Here is a 23358-nt window from a genome sequence, read left to right on the forward strand (position 1 = left end):
TGGGGCTTATTCTGATTTTGCTCTCCGAAATTAAACCCCGTGCTTAATTACTAATTCATCTCTTTACTTTACCCAGCCTCTAAAAAAATCATCACATTTTGATGGAGGAGGATTATGGAAAATTATGTTGAACAAAGGAGAAGTGTTCAGAAGATTAGTTAATCTGAAAGAGGAGGAGTGATCAAAAATTCTGTAATAAAATTTGGAAGCACTGTAAAATATCTGTACCTTATTTAGCTCTAGAAGTGTTCAAAATTTTGAGTTTGAAAAATAGTATTCTGACATTGGAGGAAGTATTTCTGAGTTTGAAGTAATAATTTGAATATTTATGTAATTGTGGGGATGACTTTTGGATACGGCTGTCTAACAGACCTGAGAATTGATGCATACATGTTTTGTTGGTGATGCTAATATGTGGCTAAACTGTTTACGTCAATTAGATATTTACTACTTTCTTTAGGATGTCCTAATCCTGTTTTTACTTCTATCACAGATTTCCCATCCACTTCAGTAAATGTGGGCTCAAACTGCATTATAATACTATTAAAATCTGAAGTATATTTCTAAAATTGGAGTTGCAGAGCCCCTTGGTGCAAAACATTTTAAATTGTTTTTAGGGAGTGTTGAGGTTACTGGATGATTCATTGCAATAGGTTTTGCTGAACTCTCATTTATAGAAAAATTGCCAATTTTTTTCAGTATTTTGGGGGTCAGTAAGGTTCGTAATTTACTGTAGGTAGTTACATTTTTCAAACAGACTGTCAGGAAACACTGCCAGAACAAAACTATTTGTGCAGGTAATTAATGGAGAGGCTGTGGTACCTGCTGACAGCTATTTTCCAAGGAAAGGAATGGTTTGCAGCTAGGGGAAAAGTGTTAAAAGTGTGCCCAAACCAGTAACTCAAACTGAAAGAGCAACCTTTGATCTGAGACATAGTTTAGGTCACATTTTAATGAATAGCTTTATTAAACTAGTATATTAAACTAATATTATTCTGTCAGTTGGTACATTTTATTTGCAGAAAATTGGATCTGTCTAAGGGTATTGGACATCTACAACACTGATGCTGGTTAAAATTAAACTGGTAGCTTTAGTGTGTTTATTTAAAGGAACGTTTTCGTGCATTTAGAGGAATGTGTTCAATTCAAACACTGACATTAAAAATCTAAGTCTGGACAGAGCTCATGTGGGGGTTTTTGTGTTAAAGGCAGAGAAGGTGCAGGTTGCAAAAAGCCTTGCCTCTGTTTTAATATTGATACTCATTGAACATATTTCACATTCAGCATGGCACTAAGGCTTCAAGGAAACTTTCTAAAACTTAAACTATAATACGTCATAATATATAAGTTAATAACAATATTACCAACTTTTAAATATCTTCATATATTCTGTATTTTATTTCTAGTTTTTCTATGTTGTATTGACTCATTGAAAGAATTATTTCACACTTGTATTTAGAGAGGGTTTAGATAACAGTGGTATCTAGATAAATGGTCTTGCTCCAGACCATGAAGGAATATTATGGGGGAAAACAGTCTGAAAAAGGAAAATTGTGATACCAGTTTCAGTGTTGCTGTTGGAGTTGTTAAGGTAAGTGAGAGTTTTCCATTGACACGGGATTGCTCTCATCAAGAGGAGAAACCTGTCTTTTGCTGAAGTTGTGAAGAAATAAAATTGTACACTGTGCTCTTTTCCTTCTGCCTTTCTTCTGAGCCCTTTGAACAAACTCAGTCAAACATGAGAGAGGATCTCCCCCATATATGAGCTTCTGGCATGTTTTTGGAAATGTGTGGTCAGGTAGTGATTGAAGTTGTGTGTTTTCTGTTAATAATCCAGCAAGGGAAGTGTGAAGTGGAAGCTCATTCTTGAAGAGAAAGAGAATAAAATTATAAAGGTCCAAACATGTAGCCTAGAGACCAGTCAGGAGGGCCACTCACTGGAAATAAGCCTAAACTTTGTTCTGGTGTTGATCAAACAAAGCCTGACTTCGTTCTGGTGTTGATCAAACTGCTGAAAATAGCCATCACAGACTGCTGGGGTAGTAATTTCTACTGTCTTAGTCTTTTTCAGTACATGAATTCTTAAATACTCTCTATTTTTATTCCATGTACTCAAGGATTTTATCATTTAGAGTATCCCTTTTTTTTAGATATGTAAACATTTTCCCATAAGTAGAGGCCAGAGACATCTCTCTCCTGATGCACAGTCAGATTTGAGCCATGGAAGTAGAAGTCACACTACAAAATAAAATTTTTTTAGAAGTATTTTTTCCAAACTGCTGTTTGTTAAAGATGCAACCACAAATATATAATTTAATGCCAAGCACTTACACATTTTCAGTGGATGCTTAAGAGTGCCTAAATAATCTACTGTTCTTAAAGTCTTTTCACAAAGTGAGGCTCTTTCTCAGATATCTATGGTGTAACCTAAATAAAATGGAGAACACTGATAGAAAAATATGCAGAAGCCATTAAATTTCCTTATGGCTGAAGACTGACATGATAACAAGTCCCTGAGAAAGTTAATGAAGGTAGCTGTTGGCCATTGCAATTTGGGGCAGTCCATGTTTTCTGTGTTGGTGTATTGCTTAATTACATTTGGTTAGTTACATTTGATAGTTGCCACTTCTGAGGTTTTTAAGTCAACTTCACACAGAGAGGTTCTTGCAATAGTTTTAATTTTCATTACACACACAGCTGAGTGAGTCAGGGGTAGCTTCTCGCTTTTGCACCATCTTTGAAGACCCATCATGTTTATGCACATGTCCTCTATGCTGTAATTCAAGTTGAAGATTTTTTGAAGGTTGCTGTTGCCAGCAAGTATGTACTGCCCGTAGGGGTGGCTGAGCAGCTTTGGAAGCCTGTCAGGAGCCACAGGCGGGTTCCAGTAGCCTGTCGGAGACCGCGTGATTGAGGAGGTGAAACCTTCTTCAGAAGAGTTTAAGAATTCACTAGATCCCCTTACATTACAGCTTCCAAAAGAGTCGACCACCATTTTCAATTCAGATTTTGTCTACTGAAACAAATTTACTTCTCCCAGTCTAGAAAACCTCCCTTGGCAATTTCCTGTGCTCACTGGGTTTTGGAGTCTTGTATACATGTCTGTACTCACTCAATTTACTTGAGGCCCCATAATGAATACAAGACTGACTGGCTGTCAAATTTCCTGTCTCTGCATGAAATCTCTATCTGGTACTTTGAATACCATTTGCAGACATTCTGGTTTAGTCCTGCAAATCAAGGTTATAGTCGTCATAATTGTGGCATCCTTTAGAAAAACAGGTTGAATGTTTCTAGTATCAAACAACCAAATAACCTGGGTTCATGTGTCCCATCCCCAGACTGCCTGCCACCTGATTTGTAGCATTGCTATGTTCATACTTCTTCTTTTTATCTGTCGTAAAATAATCAAAAGTCTTCAGTCTGCTTTTTCAATGTGAAGAAAATCAATTTATATTCATTAAAGTGCCAAAATATTGAGTAACTTGTAAAATACCCTTTCAGAAATAAGTATTATGGAGTTTATTGAGGTTTGTGTGGGAAGTCTGAGGTAGAACCAAGACTTCATGTGTTCCGTCTCCAACTGCATGGTGCTTGCCATAAGTACAAATTTGAATTAGCTTTTCTACCTATCTTTTCTTGAAAAATGAACTTGACTGAAATAAAGTGTATGCATGACTGATGGAGTCACTTCAATTCAAAAACAATAGAGGATGCTAGAAAGAAGTTACTAAAGCTGAAATTACGTGGAAGGCCATTCATCTTGGCACTCTGCAGCTGCCTCCCACCTGCTTGCTGCATCTGCCCGACCTCTGCCTGTTCTTACAGTCCTGTATTCACAATGTGAGTGATCACAAACAAGATTTATCCCTCATGCTTTGCTAAGGGGCCTCTCTTACATGTGGGATATACAGAAAAATGGTTCCCTTGGAGAGCTGTAATTCTAGAATTTTGTGAGTTTGGACAGTGCTTCTGGGAGGCTTCTGCCCCACTCCTGGCCTTGTGTAACCGGGGCACGTCACCCTGGTGAATAATGTCACTGTAATGACCTTGGTGGTGACGGTGACCAGAGCTGTGTCTGGCCTGATGACCCTGCGCTGTGTGGGAGCTGTTGGAAGACGGGAGCATTTCCGTGCTTTTTACAGCCGAGACTTATATTTCCCCCCCAACACCTGCCATTCAACCAGAACGCCTTAAAATAGAGATGTCTTTCATTATGCCGATAAACACAGGCAGAAACAATTAAAGTTATGCGTTTTGTTATTTCATCTAAATCCATTTTTATTAAAGTAACTAAAAGCAGAAGCAAGGAAGGCACTGTTGTTGCCTCACGAGGGGCTCCTGCCCGCCGCGTGTGGGGAGCGGGGCGGGCGCGGCGCCTCCCGCGGCCGCCAGGGGTCAGGCGGGAGCCGTGAGGGGCCGCGAGGGGCCGGGCGGGCGCCGCTGTTTCCACGCGGCGGGTGCCAGCAGAACCCGATACGGTGCGATCTATAGAAGCAAGGTACAACTGGAATAATGAAATTTCAAAAATAAGCCCTTTTTAAAGGCTGGTTGTAACAGTTCTGCTGGGTATTGTAAATGCCTCAGGTGCACTTGATACTGCTGTTACGTTCCTGGCCCTGGCTCCTAATTTTTATGGAAAGATGGATTGAACTTCAATTTAGGAATATTCGGTAATCCCTCTCAGGACATACTGTAACAGCTGGTATTTCTGTGTTGCAGCAAATCGATTCCATACAGCAGTCAGCAATGCCTATGGCTGGGCTCCGGCAAAAACTTCCAAAGCATTCTAAATGAAGTGAGCCAAAGAAAATAGCATCATCACTGCAAAAATGTAGCTTAATTTGCACGTTAGAAAAAAAAAAATCCCCATCCCATTCCAGCAAAATATTAAGCATTTTACTGGTAAGGATTTCATCAGGTCATTTATTTTTCATTAATATATATTTAGGATCAGGGGGCAATAACTTTATGCTGTATATAGGTTTCTTAAATAATGAGCTTGATTTTTTTGTACTGAATGATTTACTGTGAAATAAAGAAAAATAAAGAAACTGATGGAGTTGAAATACATTGCATATATGTAGATCAACAAGATTTTCTGCATTTTGCAGTGAACTCTTTTCAAAGAACCTGAAGTTTTGGTTAACAATAATGTACTCATAATGAGAACACCTTGTTTGGTTGGTTTTGGTTTTTTTCCTGTTTTATTTTTTTTCTTTTTAACAGATGAAAGTACTTTAAGATGAATATAAATCCAAGATGTTTCATTAGTAATCAATGATTTTGTTTAACCAGTTTCTTACACGTGTTAAAGTAAAAATGCCTCTCTCCTTCGTACGGCTGCTCGGGAGAGCTCGCGCTGGGCAATGTCACAGAGCTTGGGACCCGACTCCTTCTTTATGTGTTAAACAGAAAACAAGCAGAATTAATGTAAAGTGAATATGTTCCATCTTAATTGGTACAATGTGTCCTTGGCTATGATGTCTTCTTTTTTTCCTCCTTTAAACTGCACCCTGGCTAGCTTTACATATAGATGTTTTACAGCTCTTGTCATCATAAGATGAGCTTTCACTCTGGAATACTTAATTTCCTTATCCGTGCTTTAAATTTTAAGTTAATGGACTTTTGTGCTGATTTGATGAATGTCAAAATATTTTTTTAAGCTGATTTTTTTTTTTAACTGGAAACTTCTTTTCTTCATAAACTTCTATAATTTAAAAAGATTCTAAAAACGTAAGCAATCTTAATAGATAAACTTTTAGCTCTTTATTTGGTTCTTTTAATCACAGAAGAAGTTGTCCAGCGAGGTAACTTCTGCTGTATTTTGCCTTCTTAACCAAACCACCCAGATTCACTGGGTAAATGCCTAGGGGATGTAAAAAACCCCCATACTTAAAAAAACCTGCCAGACTATTTAAACTGTAGGTTTATGCCTGGGGACAAGTGAACAGCTAACTTATATCTAATAATTGCTTTAAAACTTATTAAACAAAATCTTGTGGATGGCCTTTAGTATGCTGCAATATTTTTAGCTGTGTGGAGATTTCTTTCAGTGAAAAACAAAATTTTGAACAGCATACAGTGTTTACAGCACCTGTATATCACTCTTCCACAAGACTGTTGCCAAGTTAAAATGGGTCCAAAATATGCACTTTAAGAGCCAACATGACTTCAAAAGTCATTCTGATTAATATGAATGTGTTTTAAAAAAACCAACAAAACTCAAACCAGCAATAGCAGCGGCAAAATGCTCTTCTATTTGTTTATTTTCTTTTGCTAAAGCAGAACTATGCTGCTTTCTTTCTTCAAGGATCCTTTTTTGTTTACTGAAATCTGGGGAAAAAAATCCTTATTTTCTGGTAGCTTCTACTTCCCCCTCTCCCTGCAAACACATCAGTCCCTGCCCTGCTCTAAGGAGACATTTGCTGTCTTGACTTGGAATTTCTTTTCGTATGTTTGCGTTCCAGTTTCACATTTTAACATACTTGAATAAAAATGCATTTACTTCTATTTGAAATTAATTTTAATTTTTGTTGCATGTACTCAGAATTTTTCTCAAAAAATGGTTGAAGGAAAGACCCAAAATTTACTATCAATAGACCTGTACAATTATTACAAAATATGTGTTAAACAAACACTGACTTTGTCATAATGAATCACAGAAAAATTCCTTACATGGTAATGGCTCCATCAACTCCATGAATCAAACTGCTATTTACCTTAGAAAAGTATTTACTCCAGTCCTACTTTTTACAGCTTCAGTTAAAATTTAGATTATATTTCCAGATTTCAAGCAAAAATCTTAAATGGCCTGAAAACAATTGAAAGGAGTTTAAATAGAAACACTGAATGAATTACTGTGCTTGTAAGCAATTTTATTTCCCTGAGATAAGTAGTAGAAAAATTTGAATTACCTCAATTATTCACAGTTTTAATAAAATACCCCTAGACTTTATTTCCAAAATGCCTGGAGTTAAAGAGTATAATTTACACAAGAGAAATGTGTTAAATTATTGTTATTGCAGAATGGGATTGTAGGCTAGATTGAAGAAAACAAAATTTGTTTCACCTGGAGGAAACAACGATCTTAACAGTCATAAATAAATGTCTAGTGCTTGGTTTTGAGAATCTTAAATAAAAACTTACTTCATGATAATCATTGGATTTGATTAGCTGCAGTAATATACAGTTTAACAATGTTCTTAATTGTAAAATTCTATTTCTGTTCTTTCTAGGGGAAGCTGGGAGATAACATAAATCTTTATAGACAACTTGGCTGCGAGCAGTTAAACTGAAATAAACTTGTGCCTTTGGCTGCAGCGCTGGTTTGGGGTTTGCGTGTGACGCTCTGCAGACTAAACCATGCCGGCGTTATCAGCTGGATCTGGAAGTGACACAGGTACGCGCGCCACGGAGGGGCCGTGCTTCCTCCACAGCTTACTTGTTAAGTCTGTATTTCAAGTACGATAATTAATTATGGTCTCACCAGATTTTTAATTTAAGACTTAAAACATAACCTTTTCTCCCTGAAGTTAATTTAGATACATGAAGCGCCACAGATAAAATATATTCATTTTGAAATGTTCCACCACCATCACCTTCTTCCTGTCCGTCCCCAACCTCCTAAAAAGAACATATCCAAACATATATTATTGATGGATCTGAAGAATTTGGATTCACCTCTGAGCACAGTTCCTACAATGTTAACTTGAAAAAGGAGGAGGAAGGAAAAAAAAAAGATGATGATATCATGCATGCCTTAATATTTGCAGCAGTCTAGACTATCCCCTCTGTGAGTTACAGTTATCAGTGGAGTTATTTCTGAACACAGACTATTCAGTTTTGACAATTCTGTAACAAATTAGGAGAAGAAAAATACTGTCTCAAGTTCAGTTCCTTCACTTGCCTTCCACGTCAGAGCCCAGTTCCTGACACTGGCTGCTGGCAGTGGGATTGCAGATACATAGCGTTCCATAGTTTTCACCTTCTTTGTGGCAGTAGGAGGTTATATTCAAAGGTTAAATTTCATCTTCTTGTTATCCTGAATTCTCCCTCTCTAAAAGTATTTTTTCCCCTCCGTTTGGGATAACTGAAGTTAGTATTTTTGCTTAAGAGTGTTTGTTAAAAAAGGGTGATCCAGCTGAGATTGCAATACAATACAAGATCCCTGCTTTCCAACCCTGTGACACATAGTTTTATGCATAAAAAGTAACAGCAGGATTTGGAAAATTAAGAGGGAGATTTCAAGTCAGGAATCCAAAAATATGTGTATAAGTATGTATAGGAGGAACTGCATTTGATTCTTATTTTTAGTAGACTGTACAGGGCAGTGATTTTGTTTTCCCCACACATAAAATTTATCCTAGATGACAATATTAATCTTTACAATTAGGGTGTGCGTCTGTTTATTTGTTGCCATGGGGAAGGAGAGTTGTTTGGTTTTATATGCTTTTTTGTCTCCCTATTCCTGTGTTTAAGGGATTTGACTATGACTTTGCCAAACCCTATCTCTGCATACCTTTTTCTCTCCCTCTCCTCGTGGAAATGAGTGAGTTGAAGCTGTTCAGTATGCTAAAGCTGAGTTATGGAAGATGTGTCAGGGTCTACTCTGGGCTAATTTTCCACTCTGGACCTTTACTTTCTTTATCATGCACCTTTTGTGTTCTTTCAAAGCCTTCCTTAATTTTTTTAACTATTACTTGTTTATTTTTAAAGATTGTAATATGTCCAAACGTAATAGTCTCAGAGTTTCTGAATAAAGAAAGAGAAGTGCTTGAAAAAGTAGAAGATAGTCCTAATTTTGAAATATTCTATGTTAAAATGCCTCTAAGCATGTTCTACTGTGCTATGTAATCCATATGATGATGCAAACATACCTTTCATAATTAAGATCTGTGTTAAAATTCAAGTGTCTCCATTGTCTTATGAAATTCATAGTAAAACACTTTACATGCTGCTAATCTCTTGCTCTTAAATAATAGTGCTTGTTAAGTTCTTTTTTTTTTTCTGCTTCAAGTTATAAGTTGTTTCTCTAAATAAAAATTTGCATTCGGAATGAAAAGAGAATTTTTTTTTTCTTCCACTTTCTTTACAATACTTCCTGATTGGGCTGATACGCACTTAAGTATTTTTGGAATGGTTACATTAAACTGTGCTTCCTACCCTGGCTATGATACAGGTGATTTTCTGAAGTCCTCTTTTTCTGTTGTTACTCTCACTCTTAGATTAAAAAGTAGTGATGTGCATAAAATTTTTCCTGCCTCTGTTCTTCCTGTGTGGGTAAACAGTCTTCCTCTCACCCTGCCTGCACAGACTGTACTGTGACATGTGACGAGTTGAGACTGCCCTGTCTGGGACACTTGAGGGCTTGGCAAGTCACTTAGTGGGACTTCAGGATAGGGACATAACCCTGCTCAGCCTGTTTGCTGAGACTGTCTTTTGTAAATACAATCAGACAAAGTGCAGCCTAACCTCTTTTTGTGCCTATTAGATGCTGGGTGAAATAAAAGTAAACCTGGATTTAAAAACAAATGAAAGCATTCCGTGAGGGTTTGTAAATAGAAATGCATCATCTGTGAATATTGAAAGTTGTCATGTCATGGACCACTGGATATTCAGTCACCAGTATGGGAACATTAATGATTTAAAATTTTTTGATATAGTCTTAAGTATCAGTTCACTGTCAAAAATAGGATTGTCTTCATGCTGGACTGTATCTGATGAGACTAAATGTGTATCTGACTGTGTCCATTTTACCTTGCTTTTGCTTTGTCAACAGCTTTTATTAGAAGTGGCACCATGTACTTGCAGCTGCTTTCTTCATATACATTCTTCATATGCTTGCTTTTCTCCTACCACGTTTTAATCTGTATCTTCTTCTGAACACAAGCCATACCTTTTAAATCTGTTTTGAGGGACATCTACCAGGCTTTAAGCTATGATAAATCAAAATAATGGCTGTGCTATTTTCAATCTTTAAAAAAAAAAAAAAAATATTCAGATTGATATCGTGACTTTTAATTTAATCTTATACCTTACCAGATTGATCTGGCTTCACTAACCTAAAGACAGAGGACAAAGGCTTACATGCAGAGGACAAAGGTTTAATGCAGATGCTTTTTTCTCTTCCACTCTCCATTAGCCATATAGAAAACCTATTTTTATATAATAATGATAATAGTAATAATTGAAAAGGTGCTCATTGTGAATAACATCTGTGTGACCCTTAAGGTTTATGGTCCTGTCAGTGTCACATCAAAGTTATCTTAAAGCAGCCAGCCTGAATGGAAGGCTGAGCTCGTGCCTCGGGCTGGCTCAGGAGCTGGCAGCAGATTCTGTGGTGCAAAAGTCTGCTTGCCCTCTGTGTGCAAGCCCACCAAACAGAATTTTTGAAGACTGAGCAAGAAGACTTGTGTTTTTGCAGGTAAAGCAAGTCTGTGAGATGTAGCATTCACTTATCTGCTATATTTAGGAAGGTGTAAAATTGCAATTCTGGCTTCACAGTAGTAGATGGCAGCTTTGTTGCTGACTTTGGTGGAGCCAAGATGACATCATTATGCTTTAAGTGTTGTTCTAATGTGAAAAACATCGTAAACTGGTTGCAGATTTCTTTCCTCCCAGCGCTGTATCAAGCTTGCTTAACTGACAAGCTTAAAAATGCTTTTCTGTTTGTTCTCAAAAAGCAGTGCATGAATGTGCAAAGCAGACTTCATGTTTTTGTTTCATGTGTTGTCAGCAGGAAAATCACATTTATGGGCCAAGCTTAGGCACCAAGAGACGCTGTGTGAGATTGTTTATATGCAATGAAAAATACAAGTCAGAAGCAGTTCTTGGATTTGAATATTGTAAATTATAGAAAGAAAATGTGCAAGGGCTTATGTTAGTTTCTCCTTGAGCACATAAAGGAGTGAGCTCTGTGCCAGATAGCGAAGTTTTCTAAGTATTACAAGGCTGCAAAAACGAATACGTATTAGGTTTTTAATTTAAAAAACCTCCACATTTGTTACTAACCAAATTTTAAGTTCATACGGGCTTTAAATATTCCTGGTTTTCATGTTTTCATCTCTTTTTTGTAATAATATTAAAGAAATACGTGAAATCTGTTCTAAATGTTAGGTATTTTTCCAAAATGCATTTATAGTAGTGTATTCTGTGATTCTTTCAACCGATTCTGTCGACCTCTGAAGCTGCATGCTGTTGATGTGGATATGCTGAATGCTGGTAGAAATATTTTCCTAGGATGGCTCATATGGATTGACTTCCCAGTGGTCAGAGACCACTGCAAGCAATGTGAAGTTCAAAGATGATTTTTTAGGCACCTGTACAAGAAGCTGTCTTGCTTTTATTGTTTTCATATAGATGTCTTCTCTTTATTTACTATTATATTAATGCATTTTGATCAGCTTGACAGTTTCAACATGATGTTTTCTAAGAGGATTTGATAATAAAATGGATAAAAATAAAAAGGTGGAGAAAAAAAGTTATAATATGAAGAAAAAGCTGAGTAGTTGGCTAAGCTGAAAGGGGGGCACCAGAAACATCAGTAGTGGAAGAAGGACAAATTAATTTGAAGTGCTAAAATTTCAATTTTAGCCTTTTAACCCAGTTTTCAGGATTTGGAGGTAGATAGAAATCAGCGAGTTCTATTTTTACAGCCTATTTAAAGAATGCAGCAACATAAAATGGTGGCCAAAGATCTGTCCATCTCATTGTTATGACATGGAGAGAAAGGGAATTTAGGAGAGGCTTGAAGGGAAGTTTTCTGGGAGTTGTTCTGTTGGAGGCTGCCAGGGCAAAGGCTTGCAGGGTCATTGGTTCCTGCTCCAGACTGCCGTAGCTTCCCACTGGCGTCCTGTGGTGGAAGCAGAGCAGAGGGAAAGCCTTCGCTCACCTGCTTTACACCTTTGGTTGTAACTTCAGGTACAGGTGTGCTGCAGCAGGTGTGGTGTATAAATGCTTTGGCTACATCATAATTTCAAAGCTGCTTTAATTTCTCAGCATGTTGAGGTGCATAGGTATGGCCAGATATTCGTGAAAATGGATATGACAGCCGAGGCAAAATTTATACTGAATTAATAAACAGAGCCAATATTTTATCCTTGCATGCTTGATTTCTCCCCATCTCCATCTGCCAGAGGCATTAAATGGCTTTTAGGGTAATATTAATTTGGAAGATTTGGGAAAGTGTGAGATGTATGGCTAGCTTTAATTGCAATCTGATTTAATTTTTAAAAATACAACTTGCTGGTGTCAGAAAGGGTATTTGTTTTGGTATCAACATATTTATGATGACTTGGAAAATTCGTTTAAATTTACATACATATTTAAATTCAAATGCTCCGGCAGTTGAAAAACAATGTTACCCCTTTTTTTGTTTGGTGAGCAGCGTGTAGTTTTGTAATAAATTTGAAGGTACAATACTGTTTCTAAGCAGGGGCCCTGTTCTGTGTGGCTCTGTTTGTGACTGAAAGCTGTGGCACACACGTGGTTGTCAGTTCTGCTGAGGCCAGGTGTCCTTTGCTGAGAGCACAGTGCCACGCTGTCCCCCTCAGGTGCAGCTGTGCCAGCATCCAGGTTAGCCAGCAGAGCCTGCACACTGTGTGCATTTCATGGCTTCTCAGCCCAATATCACATCAAATCCTGCCTGATTTAGAAGAATTAAACCTCTTAATCAGAAGACAGTTTATTACTTCTAAGAGGTAATGAGAAGCTTCCCTGCTAGCTGTTAGTTGCCTGTTGAAAAATACAGGGGTTCAAAATTGATTTTTTTTTTCCTTAATAACACATTGGTTTAGGAAAAAACCCAACACATGCAAAGAACACCTGAAAGCAATATATTAGTTTTACAGATAAATGATGAAATAATTTAATTATTTCAAATAGTTTACTTTCCTAAACTTACTTTCAAAAGGAGGTGGTGATGTAGGATTATGGAATGGTTTGGGCTAAAAGGGACCTTAAAGTTCATCTAACTTCAAACCCCTTGTTGCGAGCAGGGACATCTTTTACTAGGCCAGGTTGCTGAGAGCCCCATCCAACATCACCTTGAACGCTGCCAGGGACGGGACAGCCCCAGCTTCTGGAAACAGCCTGTTCCAGTGCCTCCCCAATCTCACCACAAAGAATGGCTTCCACACTAACCTAAATTTCCCCTCTTTTCAGTTTGAACCGTTACTGCTTGTCCTGTCAGTACAGCTCCTGACAAAGAGTTCCTCTCCAGCCTTCCTTGTGGGCCCCCCTCAGATATTGAAAGTTTGTTGTGGGTCATAATGCACACTCTTCCACACTCAACAGCCCCAACTTTCTCAGTCTGTCAATATACTTGACTCTTTAAATTTGTGCATAGTCCTATATTCTTCTATAAACTTTTAAATCAAGTGTATGTGGCTGAATATATGTGACTGATTGTGTAATGGCATAACTTGTTTTGAGTGTTAATTCTTAAACTAGGTCCTACAGTGAATCATAACACTGAAATAATGTACTGACTTGATTTCAGGCATCAGTATTGCCTAGGATTGCAGGACTTTTTCTTCTACTCTCATGACAGATATATCCTGTATGAGATACATGATTAGCATGGGTCTTGACCATGAGAGGTTGAGATACGTGGTAATCCAACACTGGTTCCAGTGGTAATCCAACAATTCTTAGACCCAGCTGATTTGAAAATAATGTTGATTTCTATTGCTAGAAACCTTTATTCAAGCTCTTAATGAGATATTCTGTTTTCCTTTTGCAGGTGTAAAATGCTATGTTTAGTAGTCCTTGCTGCCCCTCCCCAGTGCTAAGTATCTTATAAGCTTGTAAACTGTGACTAAGGGGTTAAAACGTGGCCAGTGTGCCCAGTGCCTTCCTAGTGCTGGAATGAGTTCTTTCCTGACTGCCTGCCAGGTGCTTGCTATTGCCTCCTCTAGGGCTGATGAAGATCAAGATAGAAATACCAAAGAGTTGCCAAGCTGATGTCTATGGAAAGGACCAGTCAATTAGTCAAGGTTATTCGAGGTGCCATAGCAGGCTTCTTTGGAGGAGACAGGAGTTAAAAAAAAAATAAAATTGTATGAGTTTTCCACAAGCTGCTTGTTAATTTGTCCTTGATGGGTCACTTTAAATCAGTTTTATGTATATGTTATTCTTGCAGATAAAAGGTGGGCTTTTGAATACTCATAAAAGTACATTTTATGAACATTGAAAATATCCATGTTGACACAGTGTCTAGTAACTATGTTTTTGAGGGGGTTTGATTTTGAAACAGCTTTGATGAGCCATGCAAGCAGGAACTTTGCAGCAAGTCTTGCCCTGTGTGGATGCAGATAGAGATCAGCTCTTTAACTCACATCAGAACGTTAACAGTATGTGGTATGTTAAATCTGAAATACACATGTTGAGACAAATCCTAAAAGACCAATAACTGTTTCAAACAACTGCGTATTCTGTAGCTCTGGGAGCCAAGTTCCAAAACTAAAGACTTTTCCATTTTGAAGGAAATAATATTTTTTAAAGTGATGGGTTTAAATAATTACTCATTCAACATTTTCTGTCATAACATTGTTTTAAGGTGCATGAACAAGTTTACTGTAGCTTTGAGGAATAAAAATTAGGTACAACTTTTGAGTTAAAATACTATTGCCCTTATGAATATGCAGTCTTGTTCTTTGAGGACACTTACAGCAAAATTCTTTTTTTCATTAGAAAAAAATATACAACATTGGTATTTCTATTGCTCTGCCATCTGTAAGGATTTCAGCATTTTACTTTTTTTTGTGAATTAGCAAATAAATCAAAACAGATATTTTTCCCAAGATGCCGATCACTTGCATGTTGTAGTTATGCAAGTGCATGATGTAGTTACTTGGTGTTCTGTACTTTGAAAATTAATTTTTTTTTTTGGTAGAAACACTAAACCGCAAAATTTAAAAAAGCTGCTTACTGGAATGAGTTAATCCATCTGGCTCTGCAGAGAAAAATTGTTACTCTTTAACTTTTTGTAGTGTCAGCAAGCCCATATATTCAGTGGAATTACTTAAGAGAACATAAAAAAGGAATTATTTGTAGCACATAAATTTGAGCGCATAGTGGTCTTTTTACAGCTGGAGTCTGATAGGACAGTGCAGTATGTCCATCCTAATATGCAGACACAGTGCATATGTTTTTATTTGAACCTGTACTAAATATATACGTAAATACTAATCTCAGATTTCAGAATGAAATAATTTTCAGTATGTGGTGTTAGTGACTGATTTTGTTATTCAGCAGCAAGGATGTCAGAATAAGTGCTTCTACTGCAATGATGCTTGGTTGTGTGTAAGGCAAATGTCTGAGCCTTCGTAGAACTGTAAAGTACAGTTCAAATGTGAAAAAATGTTAGCTTGTTATAAATGGCAGCAAATGGTGCTGATTATTTTACCTTTGACAAAGTGGAAAATTTAAAGGTTGGTTTGTCCTATTTTATTAATACAATAAATTTTTACAGTGTTGTTCTGGGCCTTTAGATATATGTTCTTTAGTGTTTATTATCCCTCAGTTGCTGTAAAAATTCTAGATTTGAAGCCTGGCATCATTGTTCAGAATGCTAATTCAGGAAATTAATTAGCATATGAGAGCAAAGGCAGATCCATGTTTCCATTTCTTTCCTTACGCTTACCAAAACAAAGCTGGTGTTTTCTTGTAAGAAAGTGATGGAACGCAGAGACCATATTTTTTATCATTTAGCACTAGTTTATAGCTTCCACAGACTTGTCCTAATAATGAAGCTATGAAGGATATGACAAGAATGGTGATATTAAATTTCTCTAGACTAACAGTAAATTTTTCCATTCTGATGTCAAGAATGTTGAGCATCTGGAATCTGCAATGTGAGTGGTTCAGTACGGGAACAGTTTAATCAATTGCTTAGCCATTTATTCTCCTCCTAGGAACAAGCAGTCTTCTGTAGAATATAACGCTACAAAGGAAGCAATTTTCTAAAACTGGAAAAATATTTTATGTCCTGTTGTTTCTGATTTAAAAGGTTTCCATTGATTCTTAGTCTTAAATCCGATTGCAGGTGCAAATCTACTGTACGCGTTTTTAAATTGGAATTAGCGTTATTCTACATTTTGGTCTTCAGATCAAATAAAACTAAATTGTATTAATTAAGTTTAGAAAAAGGTGAAGATGCTCTGAAGACAGTAACTGCTTAAGTGTGTTGAAAGAACACAGTTGAAATTTATCTTTTATCCTTTTAGGTGGGATTACATTGTGATTGTTCTTGGGGTTTCTTCTCCCTGAGCTGTAGGAATCACCAGACTTACTTCCCTTCTTAAAATTGCATAATTGTCTTACATCTCTATGTTTAATCACATTGTTAGTTTTTTTAGTGTATGCTCAGGTCTTCTGGGAATAAATTATCTACTTTTAAAAATCAAAATAAATCAGTTTTTCTTGTGTAAGTCATGTTTACTGAGTTTTGACACCTGAAGTGTTTTGATACTAGTAAATTCCAATGGGTGCAGGATTCCTTTTGAATATAAATGCTGGTTAAACTTAGGTAAACCAGACTAAAAAAAATCAAGAACCTAAGTAGATTAGCAACAGTGTATAATAAAAGCAAAAAAAATTTTTTTTTTGCAAGACACTCCACACAGTGGTGCCCATATCCGGCTTTAAAAACAACAGGATTTTTTTATTTGCTTTTATTTTTCTTTTTAAACAACTTCTAGATACTTTTTTTTAAAAGCTCTTGGCTGTGTTCATTTACATTGTGGGACTTTTCAAAAAAAAAGTGAGGTCCAAGCATGCCACATGACTCAAGAATTGGGAAACATCACAATTGAGACCAAAAGCACAATCAAGGCCTGGCAGGCAGTGGTACCTTGGAGGTGCTGATACACCTCACTCTGATCTGATACAATGAATATGCATTTTTAATTTGCCAAACAACCTGTATTTTAGGGAGTATCACTATGACCTTTTGGGAAGTTAATTTTTGGTTTTAAAAGTATTCAGAAGTGTTCAGTGTGGCATCTGGTTTTAACAGCCTGGCATTACTTAAGCCATTGTTAAACTTGCACTTTTTTCCCCTGGCCTTTGGCTCTGACTTCTAGAACCACCTGAGATACTACTTAGAAATTTTGCAGGAGGTTTAAAGTTGATCTGAAGCACTCTACTATGAAATTCAGATTACTTCTACTGCTCTATGGCAGCATCTCTGTAGAGTGGGATCTTAGAGGGCTGCAGGAGTTTGAGCTACTGCCCTTCATGTGTAGGAAAAATGCAGTTGTTCAGATTTGGTAAGTAAAATTAGGCCAATAAAGTGGTGTCAATTCATTACCAGTTTACACTAACTTGACAAATTATTGTGTCCCTGTCCATATCACAAACACGCTTTCTTTAATGTGCCATGTGCTGGTAAAGTCACATGCCAGCCACAATTTTCACCGTTTCTTCACAGTGGAATGATTAACATCAATACATTTCACATAATTTAGACACAAGTAAAAATCATGTTTTACTTGGAGATGTGTCTAGAAGATCCACATACTTGATTTCTTAATAGATAAAAATCAGAATGCCCATCTGAAAATTTTTGATTCTGTGGTACCGTTCATCACAGACAGAACAAGAAGAAACAAGAGGAAAGGTAAGCCTTTAGAGGTGCCACCACCTTCTTCTGCCATTGCCTTCTGGAGCTGTCAGGTGATCTGTAATCACACAAATTTAACTTTAGATATGTTCTAGATCTTTGTCTTCTCCCCAGGTTAATACACTAAGTCCTCCTTCTGCCTGATTTTTACTTGGCTCCTTAATGGAGTTGTTTTTTACACAGTTTGGGGAGGAGTGTTTAGAGCAAGAGCGTGGTGTTCTCCAGCACGCTGCATGGCACAGCCTCAGTTTCCACTGCGATGGAGAAGGGATGGGTTCTCATTTCCTTCTGGCTGAAAGCTTTAAACACTGGACTCTAGAGCCAAAGCAGGGAAGAACTAGAAGCATGGCCATGATATTGGATAAAGTCAGTCAGCACCTGTCTAATTGTCTCCACTTCCCCAGGGGAGTTGCACCGAGGGGTGCATTGCTGTTGAAGCTGGAGTGGTGCACTGGGAACGTGGACACCCATTTCCCTGGAAGAGGCAATTCAGGGCTGTACAAATAAGTAAAGCTCACAGAAACTTTTGAGCTGGATGTGAAACCTTCATGTGTGTAAGGACCTGCAGGTTTGCCACTCCCGGAGTGCTGGCAGGTGGGGTTCTTCTCTGGGAGTTTTGTGTGTAAAACCAAAGTCTCATTATGGGCTGATTCAGTCTTCCCCTGTGTCACTAATACTTAATCCATCGGGAAATACAAACTTTCATTTTATTTTTTACTAGGGATTTGATTATCAAAGTGTTGAGGAGCAAGTTACAAGGAGAGAATAGTTTTTATAGTTGATTACATGTGGAATTTAAGCAGATCTGATGGATCAAGGCAAAGAAAGCTTACTCTGTTACATGCCTTTATTTGAGGGAAGTGTCTGAAGTTTCTGTTTTCTTTCTTCTGAATGACACACAGGAATTGTCCCCAAGCAGTTATGTCACAGTGCAAGCTTACACTGAAAATTTCTATTCCATTTTCTGACAGCCTTCAGGTTATTTTGAGGTAAATATATTTACAGTAACAAAGTGGCCAAGTGCAAAGAATTTTTAAAATATTCTAAAAAAAAAGGAATGTTTTCATTTTTTAAATGAAACTGTTTTCATAAATTGTGTGATAAAGCCATTTTTGCTAAGTTCTGGAGTTCTGATAATCTGGGAAGTTGGAGTCACAAGTCCCACTGAGACCTCTTTTCTCTGGCTGTCACCTCAATCTGTGATTGTATCTTGCTAGGCAAAGATTGATGGTCTTTTTTTCTGCCTGCAAAATTTTAAAATCTGGTTTTAGTTCTATCTTGTTTTTGCAGTATTTCTGAAGCAGTATTTCTGAAGCAGAAACAAGAACAGATTTAAATAAAAGCAGGATTGTAAGAAAAATTAATGTCAACCACTGAAAAATGCTTGGAGCACAAAAATAATGTATCTGGAAAGAAGATTTTTTCCCAAAATATTTTATCAAGGGGCAGTAAAAAGATGAAAATATAAATAATCAGAACCCAAAAGTGCTGTATGCAATGTTGAAAGGAATATGTACTGCCTGAAAAGGTTGTGAAATTATGTTTACTAATAAATATTTTAAATATTCTAAATCATAACTTTCAGGGAGATAATAAACATAATAACAATAGGTAACCTGTAATTTACAACAATGTTCTTTTACCAGTAGAATATGTTGTAGATGTGTTCTTGTGATGAACAGCAGCACTTACTCAGACTAAAAATAATAACAGGACCGTGTATCTTGGATCCCAGGAGACTGTTGGTGTTTTTGTAGACAGCAGACAGGAGAAAAAGGCATTTTGTCCTTTTTACCCCAAGTAATCCCACTGGAAAATTAAACATGTGCTATGAATTGATATCAACTCATGCCAGGTTACCTCCCTACAGAGGACTGCTGCAAACACTGTTGCTGCATTTCTTGGACAGCACTCTGATGGTCTGTGTGCACGATGGATTTTTTATGCTGTACGCTGCTGTGGAACAGTGTGCTACTGTCTGCCCCTCCGAGAGCGCTGCTGAGGTGTGCCACAAATAACTGAGAGCAGCAATTGCTTCAGCCCTAGAGAGAATCTCAAATACCTGCAAATTAAAAATGTTACTGAAATATTTCTGTGTTCATGTGTGTCTGGGAAAACTGTGTTGGTTTTGTTTTGGAAATTTAATCCTGCAAAACAGAGAAGGTGCTTTTGTATTGCTGTGGATCCTTGCTGAACACAGGATTGAAAAAAATATTAAGCAATATATTAGCAAGAAATATTTAGAAAAACCACGAACCTTTTTTTAATGGACCACCCTATCCAGTTTCTGTTCTTTTAAGGAAGTTTTTCCTATGCATGACTCATTTCACTCTTTGGCTAACATCAAGGGAAATGGAATAACGATTAAGCAAAGGAATGTATGCTTTTTTCTGGGTTTGTCCTTTTCTCAAAACCTTTATGAATTTTCTGCATAACCTTGTGTAAATATATATGGATGTAGAAGCTTGACAACTGTGACAAGGTAAAATGTACCCTGCTAATACTTGTTTCTTAGTAATTTTTTCTAAATGTTCCTTTTGGTTCTACATGTTAATGTTATGCTGGATACCCCAGACTCCCTCTTTAGTTAAAATGACATGCTCCAGGCAGCCAATTACACAGAACTGTTAAGTGAAATTAATGAGATCACCCTAGATCACACTTTGTGTTTTATTTTCATTTTATAGGTCTGTACGAGCTGCTGGCTGCATTGCCAGCCCAGCTGCAGCCACATGTGGACAGCCAGGAAGACCTGACCTTCCTCTGGGATATGTTTGGTGAAAAAAGCCTTCATTCACTGGTGAAGGTAAATCACATTTAAGTCAGATTCTCTTTGAGAAGAGCATATGGAAAAATGTTTTGAGCGCCATCTAGTAAACCAGTGACCAAGCTGTTGCTCAGTGAAAACAAAACAGCCTTGTTTTAACTCTGTTTCTGGCGGGGTGGAAGTTGTTAAATAAGATTTTACCAAAAATACATAGATGATTTCATTTAAGAGTGATGTTTTGGCAGTGTAATGCTAATGCAACAAACATGTGTTGTTTGCCCTTGTTTAGAAAAAAGAAGTACGAAATAGTAGCAGGAAATATGACACTTCTTTATGGTCAACATTCAAGGCCTGGAGTTTAGCTTAAATAAATAAACGTTCACAGCAAAAATTAGAAGGAATATATTTTCTGAGGTCAAGTATGGCAAGAGTTCAGTAGCCACATTAATTTAAAATAATTTCCTTTAACAAAGTCAACTGAAATTCTAGTAAGCTGTTTCTTTTATTGGCTTGTCTCCATTTAATATTGTGTTTTGCTCATAAATATGCTGGACTAAAGTACAGCCTAAAATAAGTTGGATGAATACTTGAGTAAAATATTATGCTACAAAAATGATCAGCACCAAGAAATCAAAGCATGCCGTGGGAGTACACAGAGCTATCCCAATAATCTTAAAATTGTGTGGAGCTGAAAAATGGGACCAATCAGCTGGTTAAAAATATTCCACTCCTACAAAATGGTAAGTATGTCTTCAGTCCCCAGTACAGAGCTAATTCAAGCTGGAAGGAAATTCTGAGGTCTGAAATGAGTCAGTAGATGGTAGTAACCCATGCCATGAATATATCCAGACTTGTGCAGAATTTGTTGCCCGTGTCAATTACTGTTCTAGAGGAAGCTTAAAACTGGGATTATTTCTAAGTAGGTATGAAAGAATCAAATTTTCCCATTTTTTTCAGTTATTTTATTCTGGAAAAAGATGTAGTAATGTTGATACTTCGTCAAGTGCTCGGTGATACTCCTCAAAATATCTGAGAATTTACGTGTAAAAGTAAAACTAAATGCTCTCTGGCATTTGATACACAAAAGCAACAAACAGTGGAACAGTGCTTGGCAATATTTGCTTGCCTGAAGAATTTCATCAACATTTCTGAAGTGCCATGACTCCCAGACTCCTTGTGGCTTTGCTGCAGCTGTCTGTGCAGGTGGCTCAGAAGATCACTGTAAGAGGAATACCAGTCATCTTTCTGATGTAGGCTGACAGTGGTGTGCATCTAAGCAAAATGTTATGTCAGCTGCTAAATTAGTTTTCTTTCTGGTTTGGGAATTAAAGAAGGCTGGCTAGAAAATGAGTGTGGATCTGTGAAACATTGACACTTCAACATTTGCTCTAATTTTTTATCGAGGCAAAACCTAAATGTTTTCAAACTCCTTTCCCTTACTCCTTTTGTCCCTCATTCCAAAAGAAGACAGCAGTTCACTTACTTACTCACTTGGAGTATGCTCTCATTTTGGAGCAGTTGGCTTTCCTAGCAGCTCTCCTGGTTGCATGCCCTGGTTACCATGTTGTTTGTTATTGCAGGGTGGATTGGACTTTCTGACTGTAACAGAAAAGAAAGATGAGAGAGGGGATCAGTGAATGGTCATTATATTGCAATTACAAGAAGCACTGAAATATTCCAACCATCTTCATTATTTATCTTGTGCTCTCTAGGTCCAAATACTAGACACACATGTAACTTTGACCCTGTTGATGCTTTTTTTAATGTCCTTTTAAGCCTCACACTATCTTAAAAGTAGATATAATTCTTGAAATCTTGAAACTACATCTTTAGTGTTCACTAGTTGCTCTTCTTTAAGACAGTATATTAACTTCATTTGAGACACAAAGTTTTTTAATTGCAGGAATTAAGACTATTAAGAGCATTTGGTCTGACACAGTGCATGTCACAGGCTATCAAACCTCACATTTGATTTCTGTGAAGGTCTGCTATATAAAGTAGGGTATGAAAAGCTTTCTAAATGTTATCTAGTTCGTATACTTGCCTCAAGATGGCCTCAAGATGTATGTGAAACTCATGGTATTGGTTTGACCTTTAATGCATTTTTAGAAGGATTGTTCAGTATCCTCTCAAGTTTCAGAGAAGACAGTCCCTAGCATTTTTGGAAGAGAGCTGTAAGAGCAGAAGAATGAGCCCCATCTGTCATAGTTTTTCCCTGTTACAAGGCTTTAGGAGTGCAAAATCTTTGTCTAAGTTCTGGTGTCTTATTTGAAAGACTGTTTTTCTTAGCAGTAACTTCTTAAAGTCAACTGTACTTGCAAAGACAAATGTTTTTAATTCTGCAGTCAGAGAATGATGACACATATTTTGTAATAAAAAAAGAAAAATAAAGGAAAAAATGTGCACTTGTCTTGGGCCAAGGATGTTGTGATCCTGGTATGTGGCAGTGTAGGAAGAAAATGAGCATAGGTATATTACCAGTTAGCACTGATATTTCTCTATTTTTAATATGTTGCTTAATAAAAATTTCTACACTAATCTTCTTACCTTACTGCTTAATAATTTCAGATATTATAAAAGACCTTTTTTCCTAAGTTATGAAATGGATAATATGCTCCAAAATTATTGGAAGATTTAAGTATAAAATGAACTTTCTGCTTTTTCTACAGATATTCTAAGTTTCATGGGTATTTAATTACTATAGCTTTTTCTTCATGGTTGTGTACTATAGCATATGGTTTGCTATTCTGGCTCTCTAAATATTGAGAAGAAAAAAAGAAGAAGAAAAAAAAAGCCCCAGACCTTGTCTTGGAGTTCTCTTCATTCAGTATTGTTGGACAGAAATCTCTTTGAGAACTTGGATGAGTCTAAGCTGTTCTAAGAAGTCAGAAGTGGAAAAGTTGTATTAGATCATCCAATCCATTCCCCTGCAAATACTGGATTGCTCCCTACAGTACATTCCTAT

General features: G+C 37.0%; 1 protein-coding gene across 5 annotated transcripts in view; it reads left to right on the forward strand.

The window, feature by feature from the left end:
• MPP7 (MAGUK p55 scaffold protein 7) overlaps positions 1-23358 on the forward strand; it is a 145675-nt gene that overhangs the window by 33841 nt on the left and 88476 nt on the right. For 3 of the 5 annotated variants that reach the window (XM_064704045.1, XM_064704049.1, XM_064704047.1), the window contains 2 exons: positions 7239-7402; positions 20314-20432. In XM_064704045.1, coding sequence (XP_064560115.1) covers positions 7366-7402; positions 20314-20432 — 156 coding nt within the window. In that variant the 5' untranslated portion in view covers positions 7239-7365. Of the gene's footprint in view, positions 1-4722; positions 4906-7238; positions 7403-20313; positions 20433-23358 lie in introns of all 5 variants that reach the window. The other 2 variants (XM_064704046.1, XM_064704050.1) reach the window with 2 other exon arrangements.

The sequence above is a fragment of the Zonotrichia leucophrys genome, chromosome 2 (genome assembly GCF_028769735.1).
Source record: "Zonotrichia leucophrys gambelii isolate GWCS_2022_RI chromosome 2, RI_Zleu_2.0, whole genome shotgun sequence".
Lineage (NCBI taxonomy): Eukaryota > Metazoa > Chordata > Aves > Passeriformes > Passerellidae > Zonotrichia > Zonotrichia leucophrys.